This window comes from Kogia breviceps, chromosome 3 (assembly GCF_026419965.1).
Source record: "Kogia breviceps isolate mKogBre1 chromosome 3, mKogBre1 haplotype 1, whole genome shotgun sequence".
Taxonomy (NCBI): domain Eukaryota; kingdom Metazoa; phylum Chordata; class Mammalia; order Artiodactyla; family Physeteridae; genus Kogia; species Kogia breviceps.
The window spans coordinates 82,667,770-82,689,378 of record NC_081312.1 but is presented as its reverse complement, the minus strand read 5'-3'; the positions used below and the strand labels follow the sequence as shown (position 1 = coordinate 82,689,378).

At 38.7% G+C, this 21,609-nt stretch overlaps 2 protein-coding genes across 6 annotated transcripts in view; one reads left to right on the top strand and one right to left on the bottom strand.

The window, feature by feature from the left end:
* RASGRP1 (RAS guanyl releasing protein 1) overlaps positions 1-15,269 on the top strand; it is a 79,963-nt gene extending 64,694 nt beyond the window's left edge. For all 5 annotated transcript variants that reach the window (XM_059056963.2, XM_067028943.1, XM_067028942.1 and 2 more), the window contains 7 exons: positions 1,549-1,653; positions 2,509-2,618; positions 3,318-3,462; positions 4,187-4,223; positions 4,985-5,137; positions 5,965-6,350; positions 12,675-15,269. In XM_059056963.2, the coding sequence (XP_058912946.1) occupies positions 1,549-1,653; positions 2,509-2,618; positions 3,318-3,462; positions 4,187-4,223; positions 4,985-5,137; positions 5,965-6,350; positions 12,675-12,809 (1,071 nt within the window). In that variant the 3' untranslated portion in view covers positions 12,810-15,269. The remainder of the gene's footprint in view (positions 1-1,548; positions 1,654-2,508; positions 2,619-3,317; positions 3,463-4,186; positions 4,224-4,984; positions 5,138-5,964; positions 6,351-12,674) is intronic.
* A 2,664-nt stretch (positions 15,270-17,933) lies between these two features.
* FAM98B (family with sequence similarity 98 member B) overlaps positions 17,934-21,609 on the bottom strand; it is a 34,658-nt gene continuing 30,982 nt past the window's right edge. Inside the window, exons 7-8 of the mRNA XM_059057073.2 lie at positions 21,149-21,316; positions 17,934-19,064 (exon numbers count right to left, since the gene is read on the bottom strand). Coding sequence (XP_058913056.1) covers positions 18,699-19,064; positions 21,149-21,316 — 534 coding nt within the window. The 3' untranslated portion in view covers positions 17,934-18,698. The remainder of the gene's footprint in view (positions 19,065-21,148; positions 21,317-21,609) is intronic.

Here is a 21,609-nt window from a genome sequence, read left to right as displayed (position 1 = left end):
CACTGATGAGATCTAGTAGTTTTCTGGTAGAATCTTTAGGATGTTCTGTGTATAGTATCATGTCATTTGCAAACAGTGATAGTTTTACTTCTTTTCCAATTTGGATTCCTTTTATTTGCTTTTCTTCACTAAGTCCCATGGCTAGAACTTCCAAAACTATGTTGAATAAAACTGGAGACAGTGGACATCCTTGTCTTGTTCCTGATCTTAGAGGGAATGCTTTCAGCTTTTCACCATTGAGAATGATGTTAGCTGTGGGTTTGTCATATATGGCCTTTAATATGTTGAGGTAGGTCCCCTCTATGCCCACTTTCTGGCGAGTTTTTATCATAAATGAGTGTTGAATTTTGTCAAAAGCTTTTAATTGCATCTATTGAAATGATCATATGATTTTTACTCTTTAGTTTGTTAATGTGGTGTATCACACTGCTTGATTTGTGGATATTGAAAAATCCTTGCATCCCTGGATAAATCCTATTTGATCATGGTGTATGATCCTTTTAATGTACTGTTAGATTTGGTTTGCTAGTATTGGTATTTTGTTGAGTATTTTTGCATCTATGTTCATCAGTGATACTGGCCTGTAATTTCTTCCCTTTTTTTTTGAGGGGGGGGTATCTTTGTCTGGTTTTGGTATCAGGGTGATGGTGGCCTCCTAGAATGAGCTTGGGTGTGTTCCTTCCACTGAAATATTTTGGAAGAGTTTGAGGACAGGTGTTAACTCTTCGCTTAATGTTTGATAGAATTCACCTGTGAAGCCATCTGGTCCTGGACTTTTGTTTGCTGGAAGTTTTTAAATCACTGTTTCAATTTCAGTACTTGCAATTGGTCTGTTCATATTTTCTATTTCTTCCTGGTTCAGTCTTGGAAGCTTGTATCTTTCTGATAATTTGTCCATTTCTTCTAGGTTGTCCATTTTTATTGGCACAGAGTTGTTTGTAGTAGTCTGTATTTCTGTGGTGTCAGTTGCAACTTCTCCTTTTTCATTTCTAATTTTATTGATTTGAGTCCTCTCCCTCTTTTTCTTGATGAGTCTGGCTAAAGGTTTATCAATTTTGTTGATCTTTTCAAAAAACCAGCTTTTAGTTTCACTGATCTTTGCTATTGTTTTCTTCATCTCTATTTCACTTATTTCTGCTCTGATGTTTATGATTTCTTTCCTTCTACTAACTTTGGGCTTTGTTTGTTCTTCTTTCTGTAGTTGCTTTAGAGAGAGAATTTAAATGATCTACTTTACTCTTTGTTGATAGCTTCAACAAAAGGTTTAATAGAGAGGGAAGTGAAACTCCAGACATATTGAGAATTTTAAATTATCTTAGATGGAGACAATGTATTTGAGGAGTTCTTTGTAAATTGTAAAGCACAACACTTGTGTTAGCCAAGGTTACTGTTCTACATTTCAATTACGTGTGGGCCCTCTGCTCCTTGCCACTGCACATAGTTGAGGGTTGTCCACAGATGCAGCTACCAGGTAATGGGAAAGGAAGGAGCTTAAGCTTATAGCATTGCATTAAAGTCATGGGGATTTCTCTGAATATTTCATTTTAGCCACTAACACCTTCAAAGCCACCAGTAGTAGTGGACTGGGCCTCTGGAGTATCTCCCAAACCTGATCCAAAGACCATAAGCAAACACATCCAGAGGATGGTGGATGTAAGTACAGCTGTGTTTCCACAGATGAAAAGCAAGGCACTGCCTGGCTTAGTGTTGTTGTGTGTGGGGAGAGGGGAGCACAGTGGTAGAAACACAAAGGTAAGAAAATTGAAACTCGTTCCTATGTGAGCACAGGGAACCAGTTACTTCTCATATTGTGGCTGCAGAACAGTTCAGAAGTTACATTTTGCCAACACACTTTGGCCTCATATGGGGGGAGGTGTACCTCTTAAAGGCCTAGCAAGAGAGCATATATTTAAAGGTTGTCAGTTGATTTGGGGGCGGAGAGAGGTTGGAAAAGGTTTGAGTGTAAGTAAGGTTGATAAAGAGAATCTAAAACTGAAAAGTGTGGCACTGCTTGATTCAATTCACTGTGCTAAATGCTGAGGAGGGGTACATACCTTCATATTTCTGCATTTATCCTGTGGACGATTCCAGTGTAACAAGAAAAGAACCAGCCAGCAAGTGACAGAACAATTGGTAGAGGATTAAGAGGGGGTAGGGAGCACTTCCGACTGGGCTGTTAGTAGAAGCTACACAGAGAAGTGGCAGTCTGAGCTGTGCAGTGAAGAAAGGGCAGAGTGAAGGGGGAACATCCCTCAGTGCAGTGAGCTAGGAGTACAGAGCAGCTGGAGTGAGGGCATATTGACATGCTAATGGAATTGAAAGCATCTGGCCACCCTCCAGCTGCCGGTACCTGCAGAGACCTGGGATGTGACCCACTGAATCTCGGCAGCAGCTTAAGGAGCAGGTTTCCTTGTTCCTCTCACTCAGACTGAGGTGTTCTGGACCCTTTGTCATTTGGCTATGATTGGTTTCTCTTTGGTAATCACCAAAGAAACTCCTTTTTCACAGTCTGTCTTCAAGAACTATGATCATGACCAGGATGGATACATTTCCCAGGAAGAATTTGAAAAGATTGCTGCAAGTTTTCCATTTTCCTTCTGTGTGATGGACAAAGACAGGTGAGGGTTTGTGTATGGGAATATGTGGCTATGAACCTGTTGGTAAGATGTGTTGCTGATGTGGTCACTTAATGAATCTCGGTGCTAAGAGAGCCATTATCAAGCAGATGCCTGTCCGGCTTTGGTTTGGACCACAACAGACCATGAAAAATGCATGTTTTAAATGCCTCAGAGTTGAAGACTCCATAATTCTGCCAGTTTAGGAATAGTCAACTCTAAGTAAAAAAAAAAAAGTTTAGTCTTGCTTTGTCCTTACAGATTATGAGGAACAACTAATATTTACTAATATTTTGCATATTTACTTTTCTCAAGAAGTTGGTTCTCTGTGTGAAACCAAATGTTTGGTTGGTGGGTTACAGTTATATAGTAGGTGCTGTCTAAAGTCAGAAACCTCAGCATAAGATATTTCCCTATACCCACATTTCCATCACTTCTTTTTCAAGTCTTGTGGATAGTGGTTAAGTTAGTTAGGAAAACCTGGTTTAGCCAAAGAGTGACTCTGTGGAAATGAGTAATGCCATCTCACCTCTTTACACATGCTACCTAGACATCCTTATTAAAAGGAGGGCTCATGGAAGTAACTGTCAGGTAATACACACTGTACTACTCCTCAAGGATACAAAGAAAGTGAGTTTCTAAGGCTAGAAGCTGCCTTGCTACCCAGCCCCGCTCACATTCTTCTCTCTCATTTGCGGGCAGGGAAGGTCTCATCAGCAGAGAAGAGATCACCGCCTACTTCATGAGGGCCAGCTCCATCTACTCCAAGCTGGGCCTGGGCTTTCCTCACAACTTCCAAGAGACAACCTACCTGAAGCCCACTTTCTGTGACAACTGTGCTGGATTTGTGAGTTGTTCTCAGAGTGCTTGCTTCCAGGTTGGACGTGGGGAGGGGTATGTGACAGTTTAAGTGATTAAGCCAGGTACAGACCTTGTGCACCTTTATCAACTCTTCCCGCCTAGAGCCTAAGCAAACACCTACAATAACCTCCTCCTCAAATGCATGGGTTTTACTTGCTCATCTTTTCCCACTTCTTCCTGATTTATTTTCTCTTCTGCTAGAAGGGCCTGGGATAAATGGTGAGGAAATGTTGAAGTATTATATCCATATGCTGTTTCAGATGTTAGAAAAGAGAAATATGAGACATCCTCACCCCTTCAAAAGGAACTGCCTTTTAAGAAGTCACTTGGGCTCTGCCCCTCCTCTGTCCCACCCCGACCAACAGTTTCCTCCTAAACTCAGTCCCTGACCCCAGGATTCTGTATACCTGCTCTTTAGTTTGGAGTCTCAAGCAGCCTATTTGTCCTGTGATTCATCCGCTTCAGGCCTGGGTCATGAATCCACTGTAGTAAGCTTCTTGAGAACATTTACCTCTGATCAGCACAAACTTTTCCTGTTTTCAGTTTAAGGCCAGGAGGGATTAAGACATATGAGAGATAAATGAGGTTTCCTTCCCAGTTGAGGTAGAGTAGAATGAGGGAAAATAAAGAGTGGATGTCAGTGTCTAGCCTCCTACCAGGTAGATGAAGGACCTGTGGTGCATTCTAACTGTCTCTTCTTTGTCTCACAGATCTGGGGAGTGATCAAACAAGGGTATCGGTGTAAAGGTAAGGCCCACCTTTGTCCAGTGTGTTGTCTTCCCTGGTCTGAGAGGCTTTCCTGTAAAGCATGTTCTACCCATAGTAGTTGTCCATTCAGTCCACAGCTTCTCAGCACACCTCACAACCTCATCTTCAAACTGGCTTCCCTAGAACACCCCCTGAGAGTGAGTGCCACCACAAAGAGGAGAAGAATCTGGGTGACTAGTTATGCAGCTCATTACAAGAGCCTCACTTTGCCTCGTTTGCCCTGGAAATAGGGATGATTGGTAGATTATGCTCTCATATGGTCATGGGTCCCCAAAGACAGGCACAGAATCACTTCTGAAACAAAGGATAAGTGATTACCAAAGGCCCTTGTCAGCTTTCCTTTTATCAGTAGATATCCCAGGATAATTGTCTGTCCTTCCTTATGACTAGAAAAGTTCAGAAGTAAAGGAGAAAAGACCTTTTACCGCAAGGAAGAAAGAATAAGGCCTAACAGCTGGGAGCCTCCAGAGGGTCTCCTTAGAGTAGGCAGTATGTGCAGGATGACCAAGAGAAACACCACTTCCATCTAGGAGAGCAGGCCCAGACTCATAAGGGCTGTGACAAGGTTGTGAGATCCAGGGTTGACCCAGTGAGAAGAATGCTAAGTTCAACAGAAGCGTTAAGTGTCCTAGCTCCAGAAAACAGGACAGGCATGTGTGACGAGAGCACTGCATGCATGTGGTTTTGAGACCCTGGAGGAGAAAGTGAAAGACTTCCTGATCAGGGTGTCTTGTCCACAGACTGTGGGATGAACTGCCACAAACAATGCAAAGACCTGGTTGTGTTCGAGTGCAAGAAGCAATCCAAGAACTCAACAACCCCCACAGAGAACAGCACCTCTGTGGGGCCAACGTCCACCCTTTGCTCGTTGGGAGCCAAAGATCTGCTCCATGGTAAGCAGGCACTGGGAACATTCATCTTGGAAAGTGAAGGTGGAAGAATACGGTTTTGGGGGAGGAAAGATTACCTTTATCCTTCCTACTTGTAATAAAAACCACCACAAAGATGCTTGTGGAAGACATGCCTGTATATTATGTACCCTGTATTTTAAGAGTTCCATTTCACCTGTGGGCACCACAGTTCTGTCACACACAATGTAGACTTTCTTGGGAGAAAAGTGGCAGAGAGCAGCATGAACGTCTGTGGCCTCAGAGTGAAGCCTGGAAAGGGGCTGCACCTAGAGGTTTCTCTTCTCCAGACCATCTCTCCCCAGAGCTTTGCCCAGTAGTGACAAGAGGACTTCTGAGGCTTTCCTAGAACTGCCAGGAAGTAGACTAATAGGTAGGTTAAACATCATGGGCAACAAGTGAAAATTGCTGTAGAAGTGCTATTTGGCGAGGTCTGCTTGTAGTGAAAAAAACCGACTACTGGTTGTCACTGTTATCTATTAAATGGTAAATATAAACCCTAGACATACAGAAAGCTCGGGATGGAATCTTAGGCATGCTACCTTTTGGGGAGCAAAAAAGAAAGCAAGCAACAGAAAAGGAGCCTTAAGGATGGCCTTTCCTCAGGGTGGATGCAGCCCGACACCAGTGGCCATAGCAAGGCCCCTGGATTTCAGCCCCCTTACCCCCTAAACTGCCTGCTTGAAAATGAATCCACTTTGGGCCTATGGAACTCCTGTAACAATAAGAAAAGTCTCATTTGACTCTAATGTGTCAATATCGAGTCTGCTTTTCTGAGCCAAAGTACTAACATGTCACGTACCTTCCTACAGCACCAGAGGAAGGACCTTTCACGTTCCCTAATGGGGAGGCTGTGGAACACAATGAGGAAAGTAAGGATCGGACCATCATGCTCATGGGAGTGTCCTCACAGAAGATTTCTGTTCGGCTGAAGAGGACTGTTGCCCACAAGGCCACCCAGACCGAAGCACTGTCTTGGCTTGGCAGTGAGGGCCCTTCCAGTCACTTTGTGCTATCTTCCCCAAGGAAGACAGCCCAGGATACTCTGTACGTACTTCCCAGCAATACATCTCCATGCCCCAGCCCAGTCTGGGTCAGAAAGCGGGCTTTCGTCAAGTGGGAGAATAAAGAATCCCTCATAAAATCAAAGGAGGAGCTCCGTCACCTCAGACTCCCAACCTACCAAGAGCTGGAACAGGTACCTTCCTTTTCCTTTTTTTCAGACTCTGGGAAAAGTGGGGCTAAACCAGGGAAGAACATGTAAACCAAAGATTCAGACCAGGTTGATTATTAGAAAGATAAAGGGGGAAAAAAAAAAAAGGATTCTGCTTTGTCACAAAGAAACCAGTGGGGGATAGACAGGGCTCCTATTGCCATAAAGGTACAATCTCAAAGTGTTGGTACCAGAGCCCAAAGCTCTGTTCACAGTAGGCTCCCACTTTCTATTGATCAGCTTTACTGTGGTGACACCACACCCTTTTTCTAGACTTAAAAGCAAGTTGCCTCAATCCTCCCTCCCTAGAGGTCTTTGGGGGCCTTTATAGTTGCCTGGACATCCTCCTAAAAGAAGGGGGTGATCACCATGCCTATCAAAAAAAAGGAAGAGAGTATTTAGCTCACTACAGAAAAAGCCTCCTTCTTAATACAGAATGAGGGAACTCTTCTCTAAAACATCAGGGGATGTGCTGATTTTACATACACACACACACACAGCTAAATCAACAGTAGTTGGAAAATGCACCATGGATTATAATCTATAGCAATATAATGTAGTAAATAGTAACAGTTGTGGTAGCAGAGTTGCTTTTTTTCTGTTAGGCTCACAATGTCCTAATTATAAGTTATCTAATGGAGGTATTAGAAAAGACAAAATAAGGTTTACCAAGAAAAGAAGAATATGATGCCAAGGTTTGATGAGAAGGGGGATAATAAGGTTAAAAAAGAAGAAAGGAAAGTAGGAGCTGGGACAACAGGCAGCTGTCCAAATACTCAATTCCGTAGGGTCATCACTAACTACTTCTTTTTGTTTAGAGTACAAAGCTCAGAGTGAGAGCTGGTTTAGATAGACCTCTTGTCATGGGACAGTAGTTTCTCACCAAAGATAGGGTAAGGCCTGTCTGCCTTTTTCCCCCAAAACATCAAGGCTGGCAATGTGTTTTTGGAGGCCTATCAAACTGGCTAGAATTCCTTACATAATTCTACACACTACATAGTAAAACTGCCCAAGAGGTTCTCAGGATTCCCTACCTGGTCCTCAGTGCTGCACCTTCCCTGTCAGACTCCCAGGAATTGAATTGAAGAAACAAGTTAGATAATGTATGTGAAACTCTTGGTTTGGTGCCTAGAACAAAAACATAATATTAGGAGGAACACTTGAGAAAAGAACAGATTTTCCTGGATGAAAAGTACTCAATATTTTAAGACATGCTTTAAGAATCAATCAGAACATCTTCTGATGAGGGTGACACAAAGCCCTCTTTAGGGGTAGAAGCAGCCAGAATCAACTTTCAAGACTTCTAGTCCCAGATATTTCTTACACCTGCTGATAAACTCTGTGACCTGTTTGGTCCTCTGTAAAATACAGTCCGTGCGCTCTACAGCTTGCTTCAGATCCTGACATATTTTATATGCCTTGTAAAAGAAGCAATGTAGTTGTTGGCAACAATGACTTCTTGCTGCAAGAAGTGGGTGGTAGAAAGATTTCAGGTGAGTTAGTTAGGTCCAGTATTCATTCCTACCCAGTAATACCAGAGCTGGTAAACCCTCTTTACTTTTATCCTTGTCATTGGGACCTAAGGACCAGAATTCACTATGCATGTTTTAGAGTATTTAAAATAATATGTAATATTCATATTATAATTAATAAATATTATATACATTATTTTAAGTATGTGTATATCTCTAAGCCAGCACAGGACAAAAGAAAATGCAAAGCCTCTTGGGTTCAAATCCCCAGTCTGATACTGTATCCACCTCTATTAATCATGTAACACAGTACCTGGCACATAGCAAATACTCGATATTACACACTAGCTAATAGATAGCTATGTAGGTAATTTATGTTGAGAAACAACTCATGTATCCCAAATTACACCCCCAGTATTTTGGGGGTGTAATCAGTATGGTATAAGTAAGGTAAAAACACAAGATTCAAAGTCTTGAAGACCCACAACATAAACAAACAAAAGTGACTCTACACCTTACACCAGACCACCCAGTAGGTTTCTACCCACCTGTGCTTCAGAGAGGGCTGTGAAGCCGAGGGAGTTGGTGAGCCTGCCCCACAACAACTTGCTGCTATCAGGAGGAAAAAGATCAGACTGGAAATAAATAAAATAGAGACTAGAAAAAAAAAAAAGAAAGGATCGACAAAAAAGATAAACAAAATTGATTGTGAATAAGCATTTAACAGTAACTGCCCTTAAAACGGCCAGTTGTGCCACAGCAAACCAAAGCTTCATGTACACTGACCAAAGATAAACAAAATGGACAAACCTTTATTCACACCAAGAAAAAAGAGGGACTAACCTGGTGGTCCAGTGGTAAAGAATCTGCCTGCCAATGCAGGGGACGCAGGTTCAATCCCTGGTCGGGAAACTAAGATTCCCACATGCCGCGGGGCAACTAAGCCCACGTGCTCTGGAGCCCATGCGCTGCAATGAAAGATCCTGCGTGTTGCAACTAAGACCTGACACAGCCAGAAAGAGAGAGAGAGAGGGAGAGAAAGAAAGGGAGGGAGGGAGAAGGCTCAAATATGTAAAATTAAAATGACAAAAGGAGACATTACAACTGTTACTACACAAATACACAGGACCGTAAGAGACTATTATGAGTAATTATATGCCAACAAACTAGATAACCTAGAAGAAATGAATAAATTTACAGAAATACACAACCGAATAAGACTGAATCAAGAAAAAAACAGAAAATCTGAACAGACCAATAACAAACAAAGACATTGAATCAGTAACCAAAATCCTCCCAACACAGAAAACCCCAGGATCAGACGGCTACACTGGCAAATTCTACCCCATACTCAAAGAATTAACACCAGTCCTTCTTAAAACCTTCCAAAATATAGAGGGAATATTTGCAAACTCATTCTGCGAGGGCAGTTTTACCCTGATACCAAAGCCAGATAAGGAAACTACAAGAAAACCAAACTACAGACCAGTATCACTGATGACTATACATGCACAAATTCTCAACAAAATATTAGCAAACTGAACTCAAGAACACATCAAAAAGATTTTTATACACCATGAAAAGTGCGGTTTATCCCTAGGATGCAAAGACAGTTCAACATAGGCAAATCAACAAATGTAATCATCACATTAGTAAAATGAAAGATAAAATTCATGTGGCCATCTCAACAGATGCAGAAAAACATCTGACAAAATACAACATCCTTTCATGATAAAAACCCTGCTCAGACTGGATAAAAGGAATATACCTCAACATAATAAGGGCCATATATGACAAATCCACAGCTAACATTATACTCAATGGAGAAAATTTCAAAGCTTTTCCACCAAGATGAAGAATGAGACGAGGATGCCCACTCTCACCATTTATTCAAGTACTGACAGTCTCAGCTAGAGAGATTAGGCAAGACAAGAAAGTAAAAAAGCATCCAAATCAGGAAAGAAGTAGCAAAACTGTCACTGTTTACAGATGATGAGTCTGTATATAGAAAAACCTAAAGATTAAGCAAAAAAAACTGTTGAAACTAATAAACATTTTCTGTTAAACTGCAGTATACAAAGTCAACTTATAGAATCAGTTGCATTTCTATATACACTAAGGACAAAACATCTGAAAAAGAAATCTTTCCCATTCATAATAGCATCAAAGACAATAAAATAGGAATAAATTTAATCAAGGTAATGAAAGATTTCTACAACGAAAACTACAAGACTTTGCAGAAAGAAATCGAAGACAAAAATGGAAAGACATCCTGTGTTCATGGATCAGAAGAATTGATTGCTAAAATGTCTGGCAGAAGACCTGAATTCTTTCCTTCCAAAGAAGACATACAGGTGGCCAAAAGGCTCATGAAAAGATGCTCATCATCACTAATTATTAGAGAAATGAAAATCAGAACTACAATGAGGTACCACCTCACACTGGTCAGAATGGCCATCATTAAAAAGTCTACAAATAATAAACACTGGATAGGGTGTGGAGAAAAGGGAACCCTCCTACACTGTTGGTGGGAATATAAATTGGTGCAGCCACTATGGAAAACAGTATGGAGGTTCCTTAAAAAACTAAAAGTAGAACTACCATGTGATCCAGCCATCCCATTCCTGGGCTTATATCTGGACAAAACTATAATTCAAAAAGATACATGAACCCCACTGTTCACAGCAGCACTATTTACGACAGCCAAGACACGGAAGCAACCTAAGTGCCCATCAATAGATGAACGGATAAATATGTGGTATGGATTTAGTGGTATATATATATGTATATATATATATATACAATGCAATACTACTCAGCCATAAAAAAGAATGAAATAATGCCACTTGCAGCAACATCGATGGACCTAGAGATTATCATACTAAGTGAAGTCAGTCAGAAAAATACCATATGATACCACTTACATGTGGAATCTAAAATATGACCTAAAAGAACTTATCCATGAAACAGAAACAGACTCACAGACACAACAAACAGACTTGTGGTTGCCAAGGGGGGAGGGGGTGTGGGAGGGGTGGATTGGGAATTTGGGATTAGCAGATGCAAACTATTAACATACAGAATGGATAAACAAGGTCCTACTGTATAGCACAGAGAACTATATTCAATATCCTGTGATAAACCATAATGGAAAAGAATATGAAAAAGAATATATATATGCATATAAAAGAATTACTTTGCTGTACAGCAGAAACTAACACAACATTGTAAATCAACTAGACTTCAATAAAATAAATTTTTTTTAAAAGACTTAAAATATCCATACTATCCAAAGCAATCTATACCTTCGGTGCAATCCTCATCAAAATACCAATGGAATTCTTTACAGAAATAGAAAAAAAGTCCTAAAGTCTCTTCACAAATGGTGCTGGGAAAACTGGATAAGCACATGCAGAGCAATGAAATTCGACCCCCATCTTACACCACTGATAAAAATTCACTCAAAATGGATCAAAGAGGTAAACATGAGGCCTGATACTGTGAAACTCCTAGAAAAAAACGAAGGAAGAAGCTCCTTGTCACTGGTCTTTGGCAGTGAATTTTTGGATATGACACCAAAAGCAAAAAAATCAGCAAATGGGACTACATTAACTAAAAAGCTTTTGCACAGCAAGGAAACCATCAATAAAATGAAAAGGCAATCAACTGAATGGGGGGAAGATATTTAAAATGATATATCTGGTAAGGAGTTCTTTAAAATATGTAAAGAACTCACACAACTCAATAACAACAAAATCTGATTACAAAACAGAAGAACTATATAGACTTTTTTCCCAAAGAAAACATACAAATGGCCGACAGGTACATGAAAAGATGTTCCACATCACTGATCATCAGAGAAGTGCAATTCAAAACCACAATGAGATATCATCTCACATCTGTTAGGATGGCTATCATCAGGAACACAAGATAACAAGTGCTCATGAGGATGTTCAGAAAAGGGAACCCTCGTGCACTGCTGGGAGGAATGAAGATTGGTGCAGCCAATATGGAAAACATTATGGAGATTTCTCAAAAGACTGAAAAAAACTACTATATGATCCAGCAATTCCACTCCTGGGTATATATCCAAAGAAAATGAGAACACTAATTCAAAAAGATACACGCACCCCAATGTTCTTACCATTATTTACAATAGCCAAGATACAGAAGCAACTTAAGTGTCCATCAACAGATGAATTGATAAAGAAGATATATGTATATATATACACATATACATACATGCAATGGAATATTACTCAGCCATAAACAAAGAATGAGATTCTGCCATTTGCAATACTGGAAATCAACAGCTGCCTCTATAACTAAATCACTGCAAATTAAATAAATCCCAGTTTAGGGGGATGGGATAAAATTCTTATCTTTCTCAAGAGTCTATTAGTTTTCAATGATTTGGAGGAGAAAATATGTAATACTACATATGTAATATCTCATGTGAACTATAATATCACATATTATAGGATTCCAAGTCACTGCTTTCATACCTCAGACCTGACCAAGACTATTTCTGCCAAGTTTAGGCCTGCTACACAATATTCAAAGATTTTCTCATTATTCATCTATTGTTCAGGAATGGTTTATTCTGCCTGCTAGCCACTCACATCTTTGATATAACAAAACTAATTGTTGTTTACATATGCTCATTTGATATTCAATGTGTTATTTTTTATTCAGGGCAAAATACATGCCTTGAAAACACTTTTTAATTCTCAGCCACAGTGAATAATGCGAATCAAGTGTAGTACTCCCAATACTGTAACTGATTTGCCGTTCATTGCTGCTTTATTAACATACCTCATTCTTTTTTTTTTTTAAGGAAATAAATACCCTGAAAGCAGATAATAATGCTCTAAAGATCCAACTGAAATATGCACAGAAGAAGATAGAAACCCTCCAGCTTGCAAGAAGCAATCATGTCTTGGCTCAGATGGAGCAGAGTGACTGTTCTTAGCCCAGAAACTCAAGCAGCACAAACTGCAGAGTGTATCAGAGATCTTATTTCCTAAAACTCTTAACACAAAGACCTGGGAAACCTTAGACTGACTGGCTTTCAAAAGGGTACTTTAAAGAAGGAAAGCTGGTTACTCTTTTGTTACTTAAAAGATTCCAACCTGTGCAGTATGGTTTTCTCTTCCAGCCAGTTGAATCGAAGGGAGGAAAGCTGAAGAATGCAAAATATTTTCCATTCATACCAGAAATTTTCCCCCCCTGGGACTAATATCAAAAGCATGATAAAAAAACATGACTATAGTTTTCTGACAAGATAGCTTCTTCTATATGGCCTGCCCAGCTGCTTCTTCCTTAGAACTAAAATCCCTGGAAAATGAATTTGTTTCCTTCCCGTTTTTTCCTGAGGCATTTATTTTGTTCCATCCAAAGCTTGCTTATAATGGAAAAATACTCACATTCCAAAAGTAGAATTGCTTCCTCTATATTTCAGCATTCTTTATGAATCTGGTTCCCACTTCACTGCCTCAGATCTAATCAATTTGCCTTTCCCCCTTTTTCCTCACTACGTTCTTACACACGAGGATATCTACCTAGAAGAGAACTTCTAGAGATGTAACCATAAATTTGGGGAGAGCAGGAAGGGGCTATTAAACAACATGACATCATCCAATTACAGGTCAACTCAGTTTTAGTCTGAGTCATAAAAGAAGTAGCCAAGTTAAGTACCTGGAAATGTGGCTATTAGCACCTCACACATGGCTGGCTAATTAGCTAAAACAAACATAACGCAAACATGATGTTTGTCCCTCATAATCTACACTGGATAGAATGAAGAATTTATGGCTTTTTAAAAATGTTTAACTCTCATACGCCATCTTTTTTTTTTTTCTTGAAGTAAGTTTCTGAACTGAATTTGTGCTTGTACTGTCTTCACTATTAATACTATTTAGAAATAAGCTAATTGGATCAGAGGCTTCAATAATAGCTGACAGCATGTACATATGTACATATTATGTATATAGAACATCAGACATGCATGTGGCTTGGAATTCTGTTTCTTCCTTAGTAAAATGTGTGAGTTAAACGACTTTTGGTCATGTACACAAATTCACGAAGTTCAGCTTGTTACAAGATAAAGAAATTGCTCAGAATGTAAATTGTATTGTTTGTTTGGCAAAATCACGAGTCCTGTGAGTCTTCTGTTAATGAAGGTTAATGATAAATGGGCTCTTTTAATTATCTGGGCAACTATTCACAAACTTCTTTGTCAGACTCTATTTCTCTAAAAAAAAATTCATATGATCATTTTCTTTTGGTGGGGAGAACTTACCTTCCATGCTTGCAAAGCCTGACACCAAGCTGACTTAAAATTCATACACAAGTTGACCAACTGCCAAGCATATAATCTCAATAACCAGAAGTTCCAAACCTAAAGCCAACAACACCAAGTCTTAATCAGAAACAAATTGTATATATAGTATAAGCTTCCTTGGAGCATTCAGATCATTTTAAGAAGTTTCTTTGATGAAAGACCAGTTCCCACTTGCATACCTCCTTGTACTGAACTGAGCTTTAATGAAAAAGCTAGTGACTAGCTTTCAGTTAGTGTTTTAAAGAATCACTTTACACACAAATCTACCTTTTTCTAAATCCAAACTCAGAAATCCCCATGTCAGGGCTGCTTAGGTCCACCACTTGGTATATAATCCTGTAAGAAGTACTTTGCTACTTACTTACCTTATGTGGAACAAACATGAGTTTATAATCATCCCTAAAATTCATATTCTTCACCTATTCTTTTCCTCTGGCCAAAGATGGTACAATTCAATTTCTTTAAGCATAGTTATGAAATACAGTTAAATTTTTTTCATTCTTCTTACCCAGGATCCAAAATACAGAGCCCAGGTTAGTTTCTATGTAAATAATTTGTGATCTAGAGGAATTCAAAAGGTCACAGTCTCCTTAATTAGTTAAATTAACATGGCTAGAAAGTCTCAAGCATTCCAGAATTTACCACTGAAAGTCAATAGGAAGCAGTAGTTTCACCACAAGTCTTTACAGTCCAGCAAGGGCCAAATAATTATAGTGTATAAATTAATATTATTTGCTCTGAACTACATGGGATTAGTGGAATCTACAGAATAATATGGAACAAATTTTTTGTTTGTCAAGCCTAGGATACAAATTTGTGTGTCTTGTATCAACTTGAAATAAGTTTGGGCATATATTTATCTGCTGAAACAAGGACAAATCTTGTTAACAATGTCACTTCTTATTTTCTTTGGTAATTGATTTGCTGTTTTACTGGCCAAATGTGAATTTCTGTTTAAAGATGTATAATGTAAAAGAACTGCAAGGAAAAAACAAATGTACAGATTGTAAAGGTGGTTTTTTTTGATACCTAATGTAAGTTTTCTTTGTGTAATATTTGTATGATAAAAGACATTAGGATCCCTATGGCATAATGTCCTGTTTTTCCTCTAGTTCATGAACATATAGAAGCCTCACCTGAATTTTTACTATAATCGACAACTGAGACCACTCCCTACTTCTGTTAACCAAACTGAGTCTTCCTGAAAGGAAAAGCAAAGCAACTAATTATTCAGTATACATTTTTCTAAATCTTTCTATAACATGTAGTAACAAATATTCAGCCTTTTCCCATCTTACTGTATAATGACTTACAGTGATCCCCAAATATTAAGTCTACAAACACTTAACACTGAAGGAGACAAATCGGAGGTTGTCATTCCTGTGGCTTTCACCTTTAATTCCACAGTTGTATCTAAGAAAACTAGCAAGTAAAGAAGAGAAACTTTGAAGCTGTGGATGGAACTGGTAGAGGATGGTTCAATCTAGTGGACAGATCACCCAGAGCAATTCATTTGTGTTCATGATTATTTAGAGTGATTACAGATAGCTGTGATTTTTCCTTAATCATCAGCCAACTTTTGTTTAACTAGACCAATGAAGGTGGTGGGGGAGAACGGGGACAGACTCCAATCACTCAAATTCCATGGTGGAATGTATTCTGATACACTTGGATGTGGTATATTTATCATTTTGGCATTTCATAGTCCTTCATACAAAACAATGAAGTCACACTGACAACTTGGCCCTAGAAGAGAGATTAAACTACCTCCCCTCCTCCACCCACAATTCCCACTCCAAATATCTCTACCCTGTGCCCCCTACAAGGTATAGATAGTATCATCGCTCGGAACATTCTCCTCATCACAAATATTTTGGGAGTTATCATACCTTCTTTTGACACACATAAAGGTAATTAAATGTTTTTTGGTTTAAAATGTTTTTTCCTGTTTAGCGAGGCAAGATTTCCCTGATCTGCAGAACACAAGGGAACAGGTTAAAAGGAAATACTTCATCTCTTCTTTTACCGACAGCTTATGTGTAATGTGGTAATTATGTATGGATGGACAAATCCAGGTAAGAGGTCAGTTACTTCTTTAATCCAGAAACTCCCAGTAAAATCATGTCTATAGGTGCTATTAGATACTACACGACAGACCAAGGCAGGGAGAAGAAAACAGGGGAGGGAAAATGAGGTAGTAGGAAAAAATAAAATTAAGAACTAGGCAAAAAAGAATGATGAAGAGGCGGCACAGAAGAAGGTGTTAGATTTTAGGAAGCAGTGAAGTGCCATTCATCATACTCTGCATTTGTATTGCACTCAATTTATAAAGCATTTTCACATTATGGCCTTTCACATTAAGGCCCCAAATTGCCTTATTGCTATTCTAGATATTGCTTAGCAAACTTTTCTATGAAAGAAATTTTTACTGAAAGAAGATTTTCATGAAAATCCTACCTCACAGGAAAGAATAAGATATTAGGTTCTAGACCACTCAGCTTCTCATTCAAGTGAAGTTTATAGGAATATGTAAATAAGAGTGGTTCCGGCTCTAACAAGATTCCAGAAGCAAGTGCTAAACTTGGATAAGATTTACAATGAGTAGCAGATAACCCAACAGCACTCCTATGAAAGTACAAAGAAATCTTACAGAAATTAATAAACTAATGTTTCTACCATTATTCACCATAAACCTTTAGTAATAAAAGAAGCTGAAAGTAGTTGTCAACCTGTCCTGTATCAGCAACCAAAGCTGCTGAAATGAAGTAGAAATGTAAAGGTTTTAAATGAACAGTTTGAGTAATAACTTTTTTGAAATTTTTTACTCCAGTGGTCTTTGCGTATATATTTTTAAAAATTATTTATTTTTCAGAGTTCATAGCTACTGATAGTGTTTCCTTATATGGAAAGCCTTTTCTTCAACTATCACAAATGAAATTAAGTCTCTTCATTACATATAAAATTTTTTAAAACTCTAAGCTTAAGAATAACCAAAAAAATTTATGTTTTCCTATCCTGAACAAATTTCCTCGAAGGGTTAGCTTGAAAAATACATGGCCAAGACTGTGGTGTACACAATATGTGAAGGTTTAACATTATTTTAGGTCTCCCCACAGGGTTTACTGTAAAACAAAACAACAACAAGAATAACACTACCAAATATCAAATACCATTTGTCCACAGGTACTCAGGCTTCTATCTGTTGAGTTGGTTAGACCACAGAAAGTTGTTATGCACAAGAGTTGACCAGGAGCCTACAGATTTTAAAGTGGGATTGAAAAAATTTATGTGACTGTATCTTTTTCTCTCTCTACACTAAGAAAAAAATGCATTACTTGGGCCACCTCTTAAACCATTCACAACAGGCCTTTATAAATTCTCAACAAATTGGACTTGTACTTAGGTCTTTATAAAACAACCTGAGAAGGCCCAAGTATCACGTTCCTTATTTGACAAATGAGGACAAATTAATCCTTGAGAGCTATGGCCATTTCAACCCATAGCACCCCTGAGCTAGTGCCATGATTTGAATTCACAACTCCTGATTCCCAAGCCTTCGACTGCTCCAACCACCAAACCACATTTAATCATTCCCCAACCCTTTGTTTCCCAAATCTAGCTGAGAATCAGAATTACCACGGGATACCCTGGCCCTACCTCTGATCTACTGAAACTGGATATGAGTGTCCTAATCCTGTGTAGCACAGTGCAGCCTGTCTTTTAATATTCAGAGACCCAAAGTGATGGCACAAATAATGAAGAAACCAATTTACAGAAATATTTTTCACACCATCATGTAAAATTAGTACATGTCTTTGTCCCTTTAGAGTAATTCTGACCTCAGTCTTTAATTCTGCTGTCAGTCAAACAAAATCATACAGATTTCAAATCCAGTTGGAAAATAAATCAAATATGCATAGCAAAAACCAGACTTCAGCTTCAATTAATGGAATTTTAACACAAACCTGGCCAGAGGAATTGCTCATATAAAAGAAAGAAAAAGTCAAGAAACCTTCCCCTTGAACACAACTATCAATCAGTCCCTTTCCCTATTTTGTAAAGTAGGATTAACAAACGCAAAACACAGCCACAGGAATACAGATGAGGCAATAGTCTATATTCCTTTCCACTACAAGTGGGGTCATTTATGTGTTTCAGACCTGAAAAAAATACAGGTAACAATCTAAATTCAACCATGACAATAAAATACTTTCTATTTTCCAAGTTTGATGGTAATAATATATTTACACTTTTAAAAATAATTTTTGCTCATTTTTTTGTTTTTTAAAAAGACATAACATGCTCAAGAGTACACAGAATATGGAAAAAATCATCACTCTGTCTAAGAGATCAAGTAGTAGTATAAAACAATGCTCTTTACATTCTAAATTCAAGAATGATATCATCAGGGAATCTAACATGGTGTTTACTTCAAAGATGACATTCAAGTAGTTATTTAGAACACTATGCCTAATGTATCTATTAAGAAGTAAGCCTGTTATCTAAATGCTGTAGCTTTTAATATCTTCTATATCCACCACCTCCTCCTCCATATGGATCTCCATAACCTCTTCCTCCATAGCCCCCTCTTCCTCCATACCCCCCTCTTCCACCATAATCTCCCCTGCCTTGGAAACCTCCTCCTCTACCACCACCCCCTCCACCTCCACCCCACCCCCCTCCCCCTCCACCACCCCCTCCCCACCCCCCACCCCCTCCCCAACCGCCTCTTCCGCTCCCACCACCTCCTCTACCTCCACCTCCACCACCCCAACCACCCCTTCCGCCGCCTTCTTGTCTCTTTTGCCAAGGGGGCATTTCAGGGGGTGGTGGTTCAATTTCATTCGGCCGTCCTCCCCTGTCAGGCACCCTTCCCATCAGCACCTGTGTAAAAGAAATATTTTCTTTCAGTTTCCAATATTTTAAAAGTTAAAATTTACATAAAGGATACAAGCAATATTGAAGTTATTGTTCTAATAAAGAAACAGAAGTCAAGTATTTAAGGACATGAAAGTATGAGACACAGCAGTATGAATTAATATTGAAAATACAAATGTGATATGTGACAAATTCCTCACAATGTGCTGTTATTTCTAAGCAATGTGGGGGAATATTTCTGAAACTTAAGGACTTGTTTAAATTTGTTCAGCAAATTTTATAACAAATGTAGTACCCATCACACTTAGAAATTTTTTTAGCAAAACATTTACAATATACATAAAATACATACCTTACATTAATTGATTTCATATCCGTTTATGCAACAACTATGGACTTTCTATTGCCATTGGTTTGGTAATAGATTATCCAATAAAAGATAATTTCTGAGCACATTTTATTTCAACAGAGTATGAAGTATATATGATAACATGTGGGTATAATGCAGTCAGAGATGAACATAATGGCTATAATCCAAGGTTATCATTGTAAAGAGATACAAGGATTTTCAATGAACTATTCCTTTTTTATGAGAAATTAAGCTCACTAACTTTCAATGATGATACTAGTTACTATATTATAGAGAAAAGAGAGACTTGATACACTTCCTTAACCATGCTTTATAATGCTTTGAAGGATAAGCCAAGGAAGAGTTTGCTTTAAGTCCCCAACTTTGTGTAGAAAGAAGCTACTTTATATGCCCGTGTACAGAGACCAACAGGAAGCAAATAGCTTCCTGCTAGTCTCTCAGGAAAGAAGGTAAACCAGAAGTGCCTCAACCAAAATGATCTATAAATCAGTTGTGTTCTACTTCCTTTGATTCTCTGACCAAAATCATGTTTTACTACTTTATGTCATAAATGAAAGACAAAAAGTACAACATCCTCACTGTGGGACAAGATTCGAAGAAGCAAACATTCTTTTAAAAGTCAGCAATAACATCCTAATTACCAAATCCAAAAAATATCAGTAGCTTTTTTCTTGATCATTATCTTCATTGGTCTTTCCACCAAACATGCTATGTGGGTGGATATACAGGGATGCTGTTCCAAGATCTCATAATAAGACTGCCCTCAAATAATTAGACTATAAATTACAAACTCAGAAAAGAGATGGGCAATGTCACTTAAAGAAATAGAACTCTTGATCCATCAAGACTATCTTATAACCTGATGCAAGACGTTAAGTAACATATTTAAAGACAGAACACTTTAAGAAGAGAGGAGGTTGGTCTAAACTGGAAGCAGGAAGGCCCAAACACTAGTGTCTAACTTAGCAATAATTAGCAAAGTGACTTTACATACAGCCATCCCTTGATACAGGATACCTTTCTCACTGCATTGAGTGAGAAATGATGTTTTAAAATTACCCAAATCCCTTACTTCTGATTTCTTGCTCTTTTGTAATAGTTTGTCATAAAGTGATCTATCTAAATGAAGAGTAAGTATATGCTAATCAAGCTGATATAAACATTCTAAATTAGTTTATTGTTAATGCTGCTGTCATAAAGTAAAAAATTCAGACTCTGAGCTTATTTAAGACTACTGTCAGAGCAATGGATCTATACTCGGAATCAGGAAATGGAACCTCCAAGAGATTCCGCAGCTTGCCCAAGGTGACCACTCTAAGTAAATGATAGAGCTAGGATGTGAACCCAAAGCATGGACTCCTCCCTTTACACCAAGGATCTAAGGAATATGTGAGTACCAGAAATGACTCCTACAGATTTTTACTGACAAAAAATGATTACATTATTGGAAAGAAGGCAAATAATTCTTGCTAATGCTATTCATAAAAATAATTCTTAACTCCTCTAATTCAGATAAAACTGTGGTTTAATTTATGAATACAGAAATTCAAACAAACATGCACACAGAAAACATTACTAAGTCTAAATTGACTGAAGCCCCTCCACCACTCTCTTTTCTAGGAGTTCACTAGGATGAAAAGACAAATGGATTAAATCTGTAAAAACATCAAACAAGGATATTATAAATTCATTATCCACTGTTACTGAAAGAAAAACCAACCTTATTAATGGCACATGCTGTCTTCTCCCGGCTGGAGCCACTACTTGTCCTGATGATCTTGGATAGATCTTCACGGGCAGCAAGTAGATGTGCCAAGGTTATTGTTGTCTTGGGTGACAAAGCATAACGCTTAGGCTGGTAAATTCTTGCTATGTCATCTGTTTTTATCTAAATGACAAAATTCAGGGAAAAAAGGAACCAAAGAACATTTCAATGAAAGAGCAATGGCGGGACTTCCCTGGTGGTCCAGTGGTTAAGACTTCACCTTCCAATGCAGGGGACGTGGGTTTGATCCCTGGTCAGGGAACTAAGATCCCACATACCGTGGGGCAACTCAGCCTGTGCGCCCCAACTACTGAGCCCACGCGCTATAGAGCCTGTGCGCCGCAACTACTGAGAAGCCCGCACGCAATAACGAAAGACCCTGCATGCCACAACTAAAGATCCTGCATGCCACAACT